This window comes from Melitaea cinxia, chromosome 19 (genome assembly GCF_905220565.1).
Source record: "Melitaea cinxia chromosome 19, ilMelCinx1.1, whole genome shotgun sequence".
In the NCBI taxonomy this organism is placed as follows: Eukaryota; Metazoa; Arthropoda; class Insecta; order Lepidoptera; family Nymphalidae; genus Melitaea; species Melitaea cinxia.
The window spans coordinates 3,490,455-3,509,182 of NC_059412.1; the positions used below are offsets into that span (position 1 = coordinate 3,490,455).

General features: G+C 34.9%; 3 protein-coding genes across 3 annotated transcripts; 2 read left to right on the forward strand and 1 right to left on the reverse strand.

Annotated features, from left to right (window-relative positions):
• The first annotated feature begins 2,701 nt into the window (after positions 1 to 2,701).
• Positions 2,702 to 5,727, forward strand: LOC123662945. Its single transcript, XM_045597711.1, has 3 exons — positions 2,702 to 3,084; positions 3,747 to 3,832; positions 5,087 to 5,727. Exons 1-3 carry the CDS (start codon positions 2,853 to 2,855, stop codon positions 5,633 to 5,635), a joined length of 867 nt encoding a protein of 288 aa, XP_045453667.1. The 5' UTR covers positions 2,702 to 2,852; the 3' UTR covers positions 5,636 to 5,727.
• On the reverse strand, positions 3,927 to 6,323 carry LOC123662944 (putative nuclease HARBI1). Its single transcript, XM_045597710.1, has 2 exons — positions 5,747 to 6,323; positions 3,927 to 4,845 (listed from the first exon to the last, which is right to left on the reverse strand). The coding sequence occupies exons 1-2, from the start codon at positions 6,227 to 6,229 to the stop codon at positions 4,099 to 4,101; spliced, it is 1,230 nt and encodes a 409-aa protein (XP_045453666.1). The 5' UTR covers positions 6,230 to 6,323; the 3' UTR covers positions 3,927 to 4,098.
• A 3,802-nt stretch (positions 6,324 to 10,125) lies between these two features.
• Positions 10,126 to 10,720, forward strand: LOC123663078 (putative nuclease HARBI1). The gene is made up of 2 exons (XM_045597817.1): positions 10,126 to 10,349; positions 10,435 to 10,720. The coding sequence occupies exons 1-2, from the start codon at positions 10,126 to 10,128 to the stop codon at positions 10,718 to 10,720; spliced, it is 510 nt and encodes a 169-aa protein (XP_045453773.1).
• The last annotated feature ends 8,008 nt before the right edge of the window (positions 10,721 to 18,728 follow it).

The window sequence follows — 18,728 nt, forward strand, 5'->3', positions numbered from 1 at the left end:
TATTATTTCGACGAGGACGTAACATAATGTTTCTATGTTCCTGTTCCAAATATTTACCTTTTTGAGGAATATAACTTTCATCTATATCTTCTAAGCTCTTCATACTATCATCTGAGGAGATTTCTTCAGATACATCGTGTTCATCGTGATCATCGTGGGTAGACAATGTAGCAAGTTCTTTTTCTTCTTGTTCAACTCTCATTTCTATAAAACTTTGTTTTTCTTCTGGTGTACTAGATTCATCAAAATTCACGTCCCGTGATATTGTAATCTTCCTGGTCTTCTGATCATACATTCTGTAATTATCATGATCATATCCAACTTATAACATCTTCACACTTTTCTTGGCTAGCTTCCTTCGCTTTTCTTTTGGTACGTGTACATATCCAATGGATCCAAATATTCTATTATGTTGTAAGTTAGGTTTTACTTCATGCCATAGTTCAAATGGTGTAACATCTCCTGTCTGACTTGATGTATTTCTATTCAACAAATATATTGCACAGTTGACAGCTTCTGTCTACAAGTTTAAGGAAATGTTCTTTGCATATAGCATTGCTCTTGCAGTCTCCATGATAGAACGCATCTCTTTCTCTGCTCTCCCATTCTGTTGTGGGGTATATGGGGCAGTACGTTCATGTATTATTCCCTTATTCTCCAGAAATGATGTAAATTCTTGGTTCACATATTCACAACCATTATCTGTATGTAGTATGTGCAAATCACGTTGAAATTTATTCTTCACAATTGCATTGTACTTCAGAAAGCATTGAAATACTTCACTTTTATATTTTATGAAGTAAACATGACGATAACTTGTAGCTCCATCTTTAAACAGAACGAAGTATTTCATACCCGACACAGAAGGTTCTTCTATAGGACCGCACACATCGCTGTAAACAATTTCACCAGGCTGTGTTGGACCTCGGTTAGACTTCAAAAAGGGGCGTCTCGCCTGCTTCCCATATTGGCACGCTTCACAAACAAAATTCTGATTTTCACTCAATGTGACAGGAATCATACCATTCTTACACATATTTTGAAGTTTCTTGACATTCAAATGTCCTAATCTTTCATGCCACACTCTTATATCTGTTTGCACAATATTACAATTTTCTTGTTTGATTGTTTTGACATTCAATTCATATAAATTATTCTCTGGTAATTGAGCATTCATTACAACAACATTATTCTTCATTATCATTGCTTTTTTATTATTCTTCACGATTGTATATCCCCTTCTAGTGGCAGCTCCTTCAGAAAACAGATTTCTTCTTAAATCAGGTACATACAACACATTCTCAAGAGTACATCTCTCCCATGTGCCATTAACTTGTTTATCTATCAGTATAGTTCCTTCACCACATACTTTGATACTTTGTTTGTTACCCAGCTTAACATAGTTATTGTATCGAGACTCGTTCAACTCACAGAAGTAGTCACGCTTGAAGGTCATGTGCATTGAGGCTCCACTATCGAGTATCCATGCCTCTTTATTATGTGTACATGAGTAACCTTCAGCACTGAATGCCAACATATTGTTAGGTTCCTTATACCTTTTCTTCGACATCGTACAATCTCTAGCAAAATGACCTCTTTTGTTGCAATTATAGCATATAAATCTATGACTTGAATTATTTTGTTTATCTGATGTATTTAGTTTATTTACTTTTCTTACTTTAGAATTTTCTTTTGATATCACTAATGCGGTCTCACTATTATTTATTATATCATTCGCAAGGCTGGCTTCTTCATGTACTAAGCGAGAAGTGAGGTTTTGAATTGTTTGACTATCTTCATCGAGTGACAACCATGCTTGTCTAAGCGAACGATATGCTGATGGTAAAGTGCTTAAAATCTTCGTTATAACTCCTGTGTCACTAATCTTCTCACCAGTTTCCCGTAGCTGCTTTGCTAAGCCTTCTTGGATACATGCTGAGCCATCGTGTCACTGGGATTATATGAATATTGGTAGAATTTTTCATGAATTAACATTTTGTTGTATTCAGATTTCTGTTCATAGATTGCTTCTAATTTTGACATTACTTCTTTAGCAGTTTCGCAGTTTTCTATGAGAGATATTTGATTCAAATTCATGGACGAGGTTACAATGAACATTGCCATGCCATCATCCTTATCCCACTGCACTTGCGAACTGGTTTCCCCGGGTCTTGCTTTTTCTATGTTCAATCCCTTTGCTCTTAATGCACATTTGATCTGAAATTTCCATTGTTTGAAATTTCTGCCATCAAACTTCTCAATTTTCATCGCATTCGTAACCTCCATTACGTAGGTTAGTTTTACACCGGTAGTAATCTTGCTCTTAACTCGACTTTTTATTGAAATATTTAATAATCATATGCCTGGGCCCATAACCTATTGGAATTTGGCAGGATTTCAATAAAAGTCACGTTAGATTTCTGATAGAATGCGATTTTTAATTCTTACACAACCAGCATTTGACACATAACGAAAGGAAGAGAAAGGGCGCCACCCGTGTCAGGAAACGGAAACAAACGCTTACATTTATGATGACAATTTTAAGATAACACATTTATAAAGACAGTCACGATCCATCTTTCAAATTTACATTTTTTCAATAAATATACCAGTCCCCTTTATTAAAACTTCCGCTTAGAAATACAGCTGAAAATGCGTGGGTTTGTTTGCAGTCTTCGTTTTTAAGGCGTGTCCAAACATAGCGCGGCAATCGTGAGCGGCATGCCGCGCGCGATTTCCGCGCTGTGTTTGGACGGCCGCCGCGCACGAATGCCGCGTGTTGCTGCCGCGCGCGAACGAGGTTGCCGCGCGCGTAGTGTTCGTTCGTCAGTGAAGGTGTGTGGACGTAAACGATGGATAACGAAACGGCAATTCGACTTATTGAAATATATGGTTCATTTAATGCATTATGGGACACCAGGCGCAAAGAATATCATAACAATAATTTAAGAGAAGACATGTGGGATGAAATCGCAAAAAATTTCGAGCAACCGAAAGCAGTTCTAAAAACCAAAATGAAAAGTCTTTTAAGCTCATACAGAAGGGAGAGAAACAGAGAAAAAACGAGTAACATTACTGGTTCGGGTAAGTTTAATCTTTTATTTAATGATATTGATGAAATGACAATAAGTACTCCTACAGCAAACAATAACAAAATGAAGTACTTGTAACAAAAGATTCTATTCTACTTACATATAGGTATCTAAGTTAAATGTATACTGTGGTATATGTAGTTCTTGGAATTTACGTAACCGAGTGAGCTTTATTTGTGGTTACGTCGTGTACATGTATAATTGTGTAAGTGTGCGTGCCTGTCGGAGCCTAGGTGAGAGCGGTCAGGCGCATGCATTGCGCTCGCTCACATAATGATAGTAATATGGTTCGTACGCAGTTCGCACGTTTGTAATGCTCAACTAAGTATAGTACGTTTTTTCATGCACGACCCAAAATATAAATAAATATGGCAAACCGATTGAGTTTGACATTTCTTAGAGCGCAAAATCATTGAATGAATGTTTTTAATAAATCAATGAATTAATGCAATTACGTAGATTGAATAATTTTCGAAATACGTATAATCATCATCGAAATATTTTGGTTAAAATATGTGACCGTTGTAAAATATGTTTAACGGTCTGATCAGCTGGTAAACTAGACTGATGGTCGTGAGTTTATACACACATGTTTAGGAAAGTATTTCTCACAAGCAGATGGATATAACAGAATTGACACTTTTATTGTTACAGATAGAAACAAGGCCTACAAGTCTAAATGGTTTGCCTACGAATCTTTCCACTTTTTGCATGATAGGGGTAATCCTATTGACACAGTGGTAAGTACGCTAATTTCATACATACATTCATGTATAACCATACTAATATTATAAATGCGAAAGTGTGTTTGTTGGTTTGTCCTTCAATCACGCCGCAACAGAGTTACGGATCGACGTGATTTTTTGCATAGGTATAGCTGAGGACCTGGAGAGTGACATAGGCTACTTTTTATCCCGGAAAATCAAAGAGTTCCCGAGGGATTTTAAAAAATAAATTCACGCGGACGAAGTCGCGGGCGTCATCTAGTTTCTCATAACGTAATTATTTAATATCTATCTTGCCAAATAATCGACCCGTTTGCCATAAAATGTTCTGCCAAAAAATTACGAATATCGGTTGGAGTGCCACCTATACATTCGTTCGGTGTTAAAGTAACTGATTCATTCATTGAGTTATTAGAGGTTGTTATTGAAGAGCTGTTTCGAAGAAAATTATGCAAGTGAACAGCAGCTAGAACTACCTTTTTAGCTGATGTTGGGTTTAACATAATTGCATTTCTCAGTACTCTAAATTTAGACGCCAAAATACCAAAAGCATTTTCAACTACTCTACGTGCTCTCGATAGTCTGTAGTTAAAAATCCGTTCTTTAGACCCTTTTGAATGAATTCCTGCAAAAGGTGTCAACATATATTTAGTTAAAGCAAAAGCTTGATCTCCTAATATGACATAGGGTACTTTTGTTGTGTAGGGTATATTTAAAATTTCTGGTGCTGGTACATTAAGTTGATTATTTTCTAACTTTCGGTACAATTCACAATGTTTAAAAACGCCTCCATCTGATATTCGACCTTGACTTCCAACGTTAACGTACATAAAATTGTAATTTGAGTCTACTAATGCTAAAAGTACAATACTAAAATATTTTTTATAATTGTAATACTCGGTGCCGCTTCTAAAAGGAGCCTGAATAGTTATATGTTTTCCGTCCAAAGCACCGATGACATGTGGGAAATTCCATTTTTCCTCGAATTCTTTAGAGACTATCTTCCAATCTTGTTCCGATACTGGTAACTGAAAAATATAAAGTTCACATTAAAAAAATGCGAAATTTATCTTAACACGGGTGGGGGTGGGTAACCTCAAAAAATCGCGTGGAAATCTAACTACGACATTCTACGACAGATATAAATGAAAACAGTCGGACATCATACGAAAGCATTTTAGTCCTAGCTGAAACGGAGACACTTCTTAAATCCCAAAGACTATACCTATATTCTACAAACACAACTAAAAATCGTTGTTTTGATTACAGGATTGTGGCTCATCGTCGCAGTCACATAATACAGAACAAGGAGCTACAGAACAAGGCGCTACAGAACAAGGCGCTACAGAACAAAGCGCTACAGAACAAGGCACTTCAGAACTAAATACGACTAACATGAATACTGCATCTACGATTCCAACTAAAAGGAAGCCAACAAAGAGAACACACGAAGATCCGGAGTATGATGCCGAGAATAAAATGTTAGAAGATGCATTGGAAGAAATGCGAAAACAAAGCGATAACAGCAACGATTTATACGTTGCTTTTGGCATGCACGTAGCGGCAGAGTTGAGAAAATACGATCCCATAACCTTAGCAAGAGTAAAACATTCCATAAATACTATAATATTTGACGCTGATATGGCATGTATAAACCAACTCAATCAGTCTACAATTCAAGAAAACGATGAAAGAAGACCAGGTTATTTTACTACACATTATACCGATATCTCCAATACGGCATCCTCTAGTGACTCTAGTATGGGATCCGGACTTACACAATTGATTAACGATTTGAATACTGAGAATAGTTTATAATTAAATAGTGATTGTTTCATTTTTATTGTCTGCACATTAAACATGCACATATTTATGATTGATTAAAAACTTAATAAAAATAATGTAAGTAATAAAGTTGTTCTTTTTTACCTTTATCGCATCCTTCAGAGCTTTCACTAGGGCATCGCACACCTCTGGGACTATTTTTGAGATTGTTTGCTTTGACACGTGAAATATATATTGTAGACTAGTATATGAGTCTCCTGTGGCCAAATATCGCAAAGTTATTGCGAGTCTCTCTTTCGTCGTTATTGCTACACGCCAGTGTGTATCAGTTTTTTTAATAAATGGTTCCACCAGTGTATGTATATGTTCAAATTCTTCCAAGGTCAATCTTAAAAACTGTGTTGTTCGATAGTGGATTTCATAATTAATCACTTTCAAATTCTTTACCCTCTGTTGGAAAAGTGGTCGTATCCAGCATTGCCTTGTTTTTTTCAGTCTCTTCCTTCTGCGTAATTTTCGAATAATAAGTAGAGCTACAACACACGCGGCCGCTTTCATTTTGGATCGAATGCAAACTGAGAGCACAGCGTGTCTAGGACATGCCGCGCAGTATTGCCGCGCACACATTTCTGGGATGTCTACACTAGTCGCGCATCAGAGCTGTGTCTCGCGATTGCCGCGTGTTGCTGCCGCGCACTCGCAGCGCTATGTTTGGACACGCCTTTATTCTTTAAATTCGAGTTATTTGGACATTAACTTCGGTAGTGTCCGATTTGTTTGCAACGATATAATTTAACTTTGACAATTTTCATGTTAACATTACTTGTCTTTGACAAATTCGAGGTCGAGGCGCCATCTTTATTTGTCGATGCCTGTTTCCTTTTGTGATGCCATTTTCTAGACACAGTAAATGCACTATCTTCACTACTGGTTCCGTTTCCTGTCTCCATATCTAGAAGTTTGCTTTTAATGACATCCGTTGTTATTTGAATGCCTGAATGCTCTATCACCATGATCATGGGATAGAACTTCTCTGGTAATCCAGCTAGCAATAACGAACCAATCCATTCTTCATTAATTACAAATCCCGTTCCACAAAGTTTCTGACTTGTCTCAATTATTTGTGTGACCAAACGGATAGAAATTAAACTTATTCTTCTCGTGAAACCAGAATCATCAAAAAGAGACTTCAATTTTTCCCACAGCTTTTTAGTAGTCTTGACTGTCTTAATGTGCACGTACAACGACGCATCTATCGTTAAAATCAGTTTCGCCTTTGTCTTGGCGTCATCCGCGGCTGATGCAATAATTACCGCACCACCGGCGTCCAACTCTGGTTTGATGCACTTCATCATTCCGTCAAGTATGAGGAAATTTTCGGCTGCAAACACCCATTCGTCGTAATTTTCCCTTCCTCGTAACTTAGACACATTCACGATATAATTAGCCGCCATTACGGTGATATGCAATAGCAACCGGCTAATTGTTCGCAAACGAATTCAAAGTCTAATACGCGGAACTAGCCTAACTGCGAAAAATACTAACGTGTCGAGCTGCAACTTTTTAACACAAGTTACTTCGCGACAAACTAGTCTTTAAAGCCAATATTCTGGGCCCATAACCTTTTAATAAAACGACCGTGTGCATTCAAACAACAGACTGAATATATTATTGAAATGTCATATTCCGTACACTAAATGAACATTATGTCGCTACTTGTAGCATATATAAACAAATTACATTTTGATATTTTTATTTCGTAATATTAATAGTGTATTCTTTTGACTTACCATGAAATATCAGTACCCGTTGCGCGATGGGAGCGGCAACACGTCAAGTTGGTTCTGCAGATATGTGTGGGCTGTTACTATTTACGTAACTATTTACATAGATATTTTCTTTTGTTACTGTATTTTTATATGTTATTTTCAGTTCATAATGGCGTTTCGTAATGATGAGGAGCTTGAGCGGTACTTAAATAATATTGCTGAGGACTATGAAAGTGAAACAGAGCCAATAGAGGCGAAGGACGCTTTTGAAAATAAAGATAACGTCTCCGTGCATTCCTAACAAGACCACATTATTTCTGACTCAGACGAAGATGATGTTCCTTTGTCACAGCTTCAAGGGAGTGTTTTGAGAGGTAAAAATGGTCATGTTTGGTCTGTTTCTGCGCCATCATCAAGAAGAACACCTCAGCGTAATACATCCAAAGATCCTCGCAAGTTTATTCTAATATTAAAACAGAAAAAGATGCTTTTATGAGAACAAAGGTTCTCTAAGCCTCTCGACATAGTACTTACATACAACCACAAACCAAGAAATTGACAGACGTGCTCCTAAATACAAAGACCAACGTTATACTCATAAAACAGACATAATAGAGATAGAGGCACTCGTAGGGCTACTAGTTTATGCCGCGGTAAACAAAGATAGTAAAAAAAGTGCAACTGTGTACTAGTCAAAACAATGTCCGAGAGTTGATTTTATTTTCTGATACTTTGTCTGAGATTTGACGATAATGACAGCCGTGATAAAGAGGATAAATTTGCCCCTATTCAGGAAGCATGGAAGATTTTTGTAAACAGTTGCACAAAAGCGTACCAACCACGCTACTACGATTGATGAACAACTGGTAGGTTTTCGAGGAAAGTGTCTCTCTCGTGTTTATACATCATCAAAACCGGACAAATATGGCATGAAAATTGTGGCCATATGTGATGCTAAAACATATACATTATATGTTTGACGCAATTCCTTACATAGGCAAAATAACCGTAAGTAAAGTAAGCAGACAAAGGGCTTGTCATTATGTACTTCAATCTCCATCCCAAATAATATTATCTACCAACCTTCGTGGCTGTCAGTGGCTGCACCCGCACCTCTACTCCCCTTGCCCATCAAACATATACTCACCGTCCTGCGTCTTCTACAAGTACTTATTCCACGTCTACAGCTACGAATGATACTGACCGGCCTTATTCGCCGCCTTATTTCTCCCCCACCGTTAATGTTACCCCCCCATAAAGAATAGTATCCTATTAAATTACTTAATTTAATAGGATACTATTAGGTATACTTATATCATTATATCTATATCATTATATTATTATTATTTACTAGGTATATAGGTACTCATATATTTATATCATTATATTATTATTATTTAGTAGGTATATAGGTAGGTGGTATATACTAGGTATACTTATACCAGAAACTACAAATTTAAAGACTCAAAATTTACAATCACAAAGTATTTTGCACCAACCAAGCTTTCATTAATGCAAATATTGAAGACTCACAAATTTAATCACCAATCAATTACCTAATTTTTACATTAAAGATAGTTAAACTTAAATAAATAGTATTATTTTATTACCTTCACAAATGCTTTTAAAGTTTCGTTGAGTTCAAGACATACTTCAGGCACAATTATTGATATAAGTTGTCTTGAAACTTTAAATAAGTAGTGCAAACTTCTAAAGTTGTCGCCTGTAGCTAAGTATCTTAGGATTATTGCGAGCCGAATTTTCACAAGTATTGATTCTCAAAAAGCGGTGTCTTGTTTTGCGACTAGGAGCGATATGTTCTGTATTAAAAACTCAAAATCACTGTTTGACAAACGCAGGAAGATTTCAAATTCACCAGATGGTTCTCCAAGAAGTTCAGCCAGCTGATTATCCATAGTTTGTCTGAAACAAGTACATGATTAAAAATCGTAGATGCAACCGTATACGTGCATTTATAATTTTCAAATTTTCGACATTCCATATCTCATAAACTACTGAACAGATTTTTATGAAATTTTCACTATTCCCTAAGTTGAACAATACCCAAACGAATAAAAAAAGAATCATCGCAATCGGCCTTCTAGTTTTCGAGAAACAATTGAACAAACAAAGTAACACCATAAGGGTTCCTTTCTTACAATTTTACTGTAGGAACCCTAAAAATGGGACAATTCTAACAACATTACATACATACACATTGAATTAATAACCTCCTTTTTCGCTTAAAGTCTGTTAAAAAAATATAATTTTAATCATACAGCTTCTAAAATCAGAGCACATTATTATAATAAAAATTAAGAAAATTAAATTTACTTACTTAGATTTATTTCGATGGATCGATATCATCCACCAATGTCTTCTACGCCATTTCTTTTCAATTACTTTATTTTCGTGCACATTAAGGAAAAGTTGGTATGTGCTGTATAGATATATTGCCGCAGCGGCTAAAGCTTGCACGTTCATAATGAAACATGCAGCAATCACAAATTCACAACTGAACATCGCCATCGTGTAGTTGCGTTTCAACCATCGGATGGCCATCTCGCTGGTCCAGCGCTGGGCCATTATGTAGAGGAGCCATCATACAAAAAATACAATTGTTTCAATATCGCTTTGGCAGTTAACTGTTATTCGTTGACACTACTAGCTGTTAGAGTTTTACATATCGCTCGATTTCGGAGGATAATCAAAGGAATCATTGTGTCTTTATTTATAATATTTAATCAATTAATAATGGATCTGTTCAGTGATGAAAGTGATAATGAAATGTTTGAAGCTGGAGTATTTGATTCAGACTTAAGTATTGTTGGATCAAGAGACCACCGAAATTATGCGCAAATTAATTATATGAGTGTCCTTTCTGAAAAAGAATTTATATTCAGATTCAGATTAAATAAAACGTTGGTAAATGAGTTATTAATAAAAATAATGCCAGACTTGAGAGTACAATCTTCCCGGTAAGTATCTACGAAAGCCATGGAGTCACAAGTTATTTTATTAATATTTATAACTCGAATACCTTGCGATTATATTACATTTTAGGAATAATGGCGTATCGCCATTACACCAATTATTGCTGACACTGAGGTTCTATGCATTCGGAACAATGCTGGTATCGGTAGCCGACTTCATTGGGGTATCGAAAACATCAGCTAAAAGGATTGTATCAGATGTCTCTCGAGCCATAGCTGGCTTATATCCTCAATATGTAAGGATCTTAGAAAACACACAAAATGGTTTCTATGAAATAGCAGGATTTCCAAGGATACTGGGTGCAATTGACTGCACACATGTCACCTGGTTAGTATTGTGTAAGTCACCTGGTTAGTATAATATAGGTATATTTATATTAAAAACATAAAACAGGTTATTTCACCTAAAGCAGCATTCATAGCTTACCATGGATATATTCCATCAATCCTAAAATATGGACTAATAATATGGGGAAATTCAGTAGATATTCTGAGGGTATTTCGTAGTCAAAGGTTTAAGGATGCAGTGCTGGTTATCTTGATACTTGCAAGCCAATATTTAAGCAACATAAGATACTACCCCTTCCTAGCCAGTATATATTTGAAATTTGTTTGTTTGTATACAAAAATGTAGATCTATATTTTACAAAGCAGTCAGAACTGTCCGCAAAAACTGGTCCGGGTCTTCTCACGATGCTACTGTATTTAACAACTCGGTGCTAAAAAGTAACGGTCTTATTCATAAAAAGTTATGGAACACCTAAAGTGTTCTATAAGCTCGCTATAAGAACATTGGCAAAAAATTGTATTCGTAACAGCATTATAACACTAAACAGTTCTATAAACCTATCACAAAGTTATAGAGGGCAGGACCCTACTATAACAGTACTATAATATGCAAGATGGCCGAACTCAGAACAACTGATTAATAAAAAACTGGCGTTTGACACACAAATGCTTTGTCAATGTTATTTTATAAAGTTGTTTGTTGTAATAAATAAATAACTTTAAAAATTGCATTATTAAAATGCAAGCTTTACACAGCTTAGATGTCATTGAAACTATTGAACTTGAAAATAGCACGCGTCGAAGAAAAGTGTACAAAAGCAGGAGTGATCCGTTTTCTTTGAACGACGAAGACTTTCGGAAGCGTTATCGCTTTAAGAAATCTACTGCGACCTTAGATTAAACCAAAAGAGGTAGATACGTTACCCCGTGCTCAATAGTCGCAAGGCAGTTTGAAGGTATTTGCCCGCTGTGAAACAAGTCACGCGCCATCCAGTGTCGAGCCTACATGTCGCTATCGCTGACTATCACTTGCAATTCCACAAATAGGTAAATGCATCAGCATTGAAAAAATGCCTTCCTGTGTCTATAGGTGGTGTAAAAATACACTGCTACTGTGAGGGATAAGAAAACCGTCTCATTCCATAGGTAAGTTCTTTTGAATACGGCACGCCAAATCAGTTGTTTATACCATACGGAGCGGGGCGGTTGGGGCATATTATAATGGCAGCAGTACTTTTAATATACGGTATTTTTTTTATTATTATGATTATGTTATCATCATCGTTTTTGTTTCATTTTAGATTTCCTAAAGACGGACTGATTAGGGGAAAAAGGTTAGCGATAATTAGGACTCAAAGGAGTGAAAATGATTGGATGCCGACTAGCTACTCTACGGTCTGCTCGGATCATTTTTTGGCAAATAATATATCTAATACAAAAAAAAAAAAATAGAAGAAAATTAAAAACCAGCAATTCCTTTAATTAAGGTAAAATAATAGTTCATCTTTTTTTTTTTTTATAGTATAGGAGGCCAAACGAGTAGTCGAAGCCTTTTGATGACTAGTGACTACCAACGCCTATAGACATCTGCATAGCCAGAGGTTATGCAGATGCGTTGCCCTCCATTTTCCTATTAATGGGCCACCGAAACACACAAACCGCACGAAACGCGTCAGCATAGCTGTTACTTTAAGCCGATATCATGTGAGCGAGAGGTACCATCAGGTATTTTGTTTTAAAAATAGCTCTCCGTATCATGTGATATATCATTTGAAAGGGCATCATTAGCATAAGCTAAAACAGATTAACACCAATTTTATGTATTTTTTTATTCAGGCTGCTATGAAATCTGCCAACTACTCATATTATACTTCTTCGAGGCCAAGTTCGCCGAAGTCATTGGAAAATAAAAATATAAGTGACTTAAGAGTCAATTTTTGATACGCCAAGAAAAACATTTTTAAAACTGAAAATGCGAAGAATAATGATGTCTAAGACAAAGTTCCTGAAGGGTAATAATAATTTAAAAAGGAAAAATAAAAGACTAAATGAAAAATGTAAAAGTTTAAAAGAGAGTATCGTAAAACTAAAGAAGGTTATTAGTGTAGGCGAAGACCAGTTTCATGATTTATGTATTAAAGCGGAAGCAGCAGATTTGTTTTCAAGAATAATGAAACGTAAAAAGAAAACAAAGCAGCTAAGAATATCATATAGACCAGCTTTGCGAAAGTTTGCTCTTACATTAAACTTTTATTAAAACTTTTATTCTTACTTACTTACTGTAAGTAAGAATAAAAGTTTTATTCTCCGACGGGGTATAAATATGTGCGTAAGGTTTTTGAAGACTCGTTGCCCCATCCTCGAACACTTGGGAAGTGGTACGAGAATCTAAATGCTACACCTGGGTTTACTGCCGAAGCATTTGATATTTAAAAAAAAATGTTCCGCTTCAAAGTTAAGGATTTTATGTTCGCTTGTCATGGACGAAATGGCTATTCGGCAACAAACCATTTGGAATGGTAAAAAAACGCTAGGTCTTGTAAATTATGGAAATTGAACTTCAGATGTGGATAAAGTTGCTACACGGGCATTTGTTATGATGTTAGTTAGTCTTAACGAAAATTGGAAATTACCCGTCGGCTATTTCTTTGTTGATGGCCTTACAGCGGAGATAAAATCTAATTTAGTAAATATTTGCTTAACAAAATGTTGGGAAGTAGGCGTTAGCGTAGTTGCGCTGATTTTCGATGGATGCCGATCAAATATTAATGCAGCAAATTTATTAGGATGTAAGTTAAATGATGTTGATGATTTAAAAACTACCTTTAAACATCCATCATGTGACATGGATGAAGCAGTGTTTCTAGATCCATGTCACATGATGAAACTTGTCAGAAATACGTTCGAGTCTAAAAGATTAATTTTAGACAACGAAGGGCGCGAAATAAAGTGACAGTTTCTAATAAACTTATTAAAACTACAAAGTAGTAAGACACTCACATTTACTAATAAGTTAACACCCAGGCATATTGACTTTCGTAATCAAGTCATGAAAGTTAAGCTCGCCACTCAACTTCTTAGCAAAAGTGTGGCTACATCATTAAAATTATGTGAAAAACATCTGTCTTCTAGACGATTTTTAAATACCGAAGCCACCGTACAATTTATTGAAAACTTCAATAATTTGTTTGATGTCATGAATTCGCGAAAACGTGATCATTTCGGTTTTAAAAAACCTATCTGTTCTGAAAATAAAAATGAAATTTTTCAATTTTTAAGTAATATGAAAGATTACATCTGTTCTTTAAAAATTTATATTAAGAGGAGACGTATTTTTAGACGTTCAGTAACCATGAAATTATAGAAAAAAACTTGTACTATCTGCCCGTAAAACAGGTTTTTGTACGATTTGTTATTTGTATAGACAGCTTAAAACATTTATATTCGACTTTAGTTGAAACAAATGCTTTAAAATACATATCCATGTATCGACTAAGTCAAGATCACTTAGAGTTATTATTTGGAGCTATTCGTAGACAAGGTGGATACAACAATAACCCCAATACACGACAGTTTCAGGGAATCTGTAAAAAAATTATAAGGACATTTAGAACTTCTTTCGTCTCTGTCGGGGAACTGTATACCTTGGGACAATTTTAAAATTCTCACTTGCTCATCGGCCGTTGATAACATAAATCGTACGTTTAGAAATTTTGTTGAATTAGAAGATGACGTTGATAGTAACGAACAAAATTCTTTACTGTCAGAATTATATGGGGGTGAAACATTTAAACAACATAAATTTACACGTGAAGGAACATACGCGCGTGTAAAAAATATAAAAAATAGTAAAACTCTTGCAAGTGATATGACAGCCGAAGCAAATGTAGAAATACTGAACAACCTTTTAAATAATGACCGCCGTTTAATGATGCTGACACGCAAATAATAGGATACATAGCTGGATGAGTAGCGAGGGCTTTAATAAAAACAATCAGGGTGAGGTATGTGTTTCAGATCTAGTGACAAATAAAAAACTGGATTTTCACAAATTAATCACGCTCAAGGATATGGGTGGTTTGTGTTACCCATCTTATGAATTATTTAAAATTTGTCACAAATCCGAAACTGCTATTAAATTATTTATAAGGAAAATAAAACTTCAGATTTGGTTTGCGAAACACAAATTATTCGATTAAAATTAAAAGTTATAAAGTCTTTTGTTTATACAGATATTTTATCTAGCTTGGAAATCCAGCGTTCGTTGCGTTGTCACTTCGTTGCAGCTAGAGCAACCCTTTACGTTCAACCATAGGACACATCTTTTAAGAGCAGTAATTGACAAATATTGTGATGTCCGCTTACATTATTTGCATAAAATAGACCCAGCTATATCTACAACAACAAAAAGACAGAAACGCAACAAATTATCTTTATTCGAAGGGGTATGACCAGTATTGCAAAATAAAGCAATGCAGCAGATGATGATGATGATGATGACACAAGTTGAAAATAAAAGATTTTATATTCGCATTGTCTTATTTTATTATTTTAATAAAACACCTACTCAATTTCGTAATATTAAAATAATATTTATTATTTTATTGTTTCAAAAACTCGTGTGTTCACTTTGCGCCAATCTCCTCTGAGTGCCCAAACGTCGCACGGACGCGAGCTCGTTCATTGGCTCGCGCGAGTGACGAATAATGTATGTTTATTTCTTTCTAACAACACGTATTATGTTTATTTCTTTCTAACAACACGTATCGGAATCTTTTCTCATCTTTCGCGCACACACATGTGCAATACCTGCATTCGTGGCTTACAAGACGTATTTAAGTGTCCCGTTGTTCGTGTATGACGCGTCTATAGGATAATATGTCAATGACTGCGATTTATATAATTAACTTAGTACGTGATGATCTCAACTTAAATAGAAGAGGTTCTGGTACATCACCTGAAATCCAAGTTTTAACGGCAATAAGATGTTGGGGTCGTCGAGAGATAAGTTTTTACAATCTGAACAATATATTATGTTACAAAATCATAAACGAAATTATTGTAGGTACGACATGAATCCTTGTGTAAATCCTATGTTGCCATTGCAGGTTCAAGAAGTCGGATTTGTACCCGAGTTGCACGTGCACTTGCACGACACTCAGCTTCTTTGCTTCACAATACTGCAGTGGACCATGGCGATGTGCAGTTAGAGAGTGGGGTCGAATATAACAGAGAAGTGTCTAGAGAAGTTCCAAGGAGTAATGCTGGTGCTAATGCTGCGTTACAAACTTTTATTAGGAGACATTTTAGTGAATAGTTGATAATAAAAAATACTGTACAATGCAATCAATTTATTTATTTTTATAATATTCTAATTTACTTTTTATTAATTGTTCTTTTAATGATAAATTTTTTAATTTTTGTTTTTCGACTGCCATCTGCGCCTCGTGGAGTTCCATTCTATATACAATTTCATTTTCTGCTATTTGTAGTGCTACACTTGAACTGCCCTTGTTGATCTAAAATAAGAAATGTTAAATTATATCAAAACAACAATGTTTGTATCATAAATAATAATTGATTCTACTATATTGTACTTAGTTCACTAACATCAGTTTATTAAATTCGGTTTTAGTTTGTATATTGTTATAATTGATTGTTCAGATTACATGTCTATACTAAATCTTAATTTAAGTGCCACAAACAGATATAAATATTATTTACTATAGGTATGTATCAGGATAAAAAAAAATAATAAAGTTAAAAATAATATACCAGTTTATGTTTTAATTTATAATTCGGACTCTTTAGTTTTTTCTTTGTTGGTGTGGTGGTGATCTGTTGTATGTCTAGTTGTTTAGAGGTACTTGCCGGTGTCATCTGAAAGAATATTTTAAAATTATTTAGGTACTTGCAGTTTAATGCACGCAATAGGATGCAAATGAAGTATAAAAACGTGCCATATTTACCAATAAGTTACTTGTTTGTGTGTTGTGTATGGTCTTCGTAGATGTGCCTGGTTGCGACATCTAAAATAATCAAGTTAAAATTATTTATTTTGCATTACATTACAATGTATAAGAACATATTTGGTAACAAAATTTGGCTACAACTTATTGACAACTGTATAATACACATACCATTTCTATTTCTGGTTCAGGATTCTCACAGAGAAGTGGTGATTTAGGGACTACAATTGGTTGCTCCATTTTATTGTCAGTTAATAGCTGAAACAAGTAACAAGTAACAATTAATATAGTTATATACATATTTCTTTACAGCAGATGGAATACTTATTGAACAAGTATGTTTATCTGATGTACACACTGCTATGTCATCACCAGTTGGTGGGTCAGTAGCAGGTGGTGGACCACCCCAATTTGGAATGTTTGTTTCCGTTCCAGGCACTTCTTTTTTTTCTCACACATTTTTATTATGCACCACTGAGCTTTTATTTGTTGCAGTGTTCTTGGAGTGCGGGCCATATTGTTAAAACTGAAACACAATATGCTGAGTTATAAATTACTTACACAAAAATCTTATTAAATTATTCAAAATATTTCGAATTGAGTACCTAATATGTATATTATTCCAAGCCGCCACCTTTTTGCGTTCGTGTTTGCGTCTGTATTTTTGTTTTCGAAGATTGTAACCCTCTCCCTTATTAATTCTTTCAATATCATCTAATAAATAGAAGCATAAGGAAGCGTTAGTTTAAAAGGTATTGTAAAAATGTTGACTTACTTTAGTCCAATTTTAGGTTTATTACTACAAACCTTATCTTCCTCCAACCAATTTTCACTTCTCTGCCTTTTAACAATCTTCAATTGAGATTCCATTTTCAAATAAACTACACGTTTATAATACTTCTACTCCGAGAATAAATTCAAGACAAATTGCACGACGACCGTTTGAAACCACTTGACATTCCGTAGATAAAATATGCCAAAATATGCTTTTAAGTCGTAATATTGACTAGGATCAGACGTATTTGGTCAAGCCTTAGGCAAAGAAACCTATAGATGTAGCCATAGCATGGCCGAAGAAACAGCAATATATATTTTTTTCAGTGTGACCATATTGGGAAATTTTCCCATGTTTTCGTGTAATAATTATTACTCTCTTAACTTGAAGTTTAAGTAAATGTACTCAACCGAAATTGGTAAATGAATACTTACGACTTTTAATAACTATTTGTAAATTCGGACACTCGTACCTTTTATCTGAAATTTTTAGACTGCGCTAGAGCTGTAAAAAAACAGTTCTTTTTCGGAGATAGAGGGTTTTTTTTCAATACAAATAGGTTTTCCGAATAATGGGAGGTCAGGTTAAACTGGAAAAGTATATCCTGATCTGTAGCCGTGTGCACATAATAATATTATATATTTGCAATAGAAATAAAATACATTTTTTTAAAATAATTTATTTGATTTACTGGCCTTTATGTAAAACTAATTTGGTATGCATGCTTCTAATTCTTTCTTCGCTTTGAGATGTTTTTTTCATAATGAAATGAATTCTCACCTCAAGGTATCTGAGAGCAATTGCCTCAATTAACAACGACAGATGATTGTCGAGTGGACTTTGTTCCAATACGTGATCCCTTAACTGTACAAATACATTAGAATGAACAAACTTTTAACAAAAATACTGACAATCAACTTTGGCAGGCCATTTTTATTATTAAAATAAGCATTACCAACAAATACATTAGAATGAACAAACTTTTAACAAAAATACTGACAATCAACTTTGGCAGGCCATTTTTATTATTAAAATAAGCATTACCACGAAAATATGTCTTAGAGATTTTTCTGCATGTAGGCAAACTTTTATTACATCTTGAGATGGATAATGCAATCCACCAAAATCTCTTTTTTGAATAAAGCTTGGATACTTTTCGTGAGAAACAATCGCCGATAGGCATTCCTCACATTTCATAACATTTTTCAAGTTTTTTGTAATGTAGCCGGCTAAGTATATGGTGACGTCTTTTGAAAATTCGGTTAGTTCTGTACCTATGTAATCATGATGTTCCGGCAATTCAAATACCATGTCCTCTGGATATAAGTCTTC

Excerpts from the sequence above, each read along its gene's own strand:
- LOC123662945 (XM_045597711.1), top strand. The coding sequence starts at position 2,853 with ATGGATAACGAAACGGCAATTCGACTTATTGAAATATATGGTTCATTT. Across the intron at positions 3,085-3,746 it reads GAGTAACATTACTGGTTCGG|ATAGAAACAAGGCCTACAAG; the intron begins GTAAGTTTAATC and ends TTATTGTTACAG. Across the intron at positions 3,833-5,086 it reads GTAATCCTATTGACACAGTG|GATTGTGGCTCATCGTCGCA; the intron begins GTAAGTACGCTA and ends TTTTGATTACAG.
- LOC123662944 (XM_045597710.1), bottom strand. The coding sequence starts at position 6,229 with ATGTGTGCGCGGCAATACTGCGCGGCATGTCCTAGACACGCTGTGCTC. Across the intron at positions 4,846-5,746 it reads CTCTGAAGGATGCGATAAAG|TTACCAGTATCGGAACAAGA; the intron begins GTAAAAAAGAAC and ends TATATTTTTCAG.
- LOC123663078 (XM_045597817.1), top strand. The coding sequence starts at position 10,126 with ATGGATCTGTTCAGTGATGAAAGTGATAATGAAATGTTTGAAGCTGGA. Across the intron at positions 10,350-10,434 it reads TTGAGAGTACAATCTTCCCG|GAATAATGGCGTATCGCCAT; the intron begins GTAAGTATCTAC and ends ATTACATTTTAG.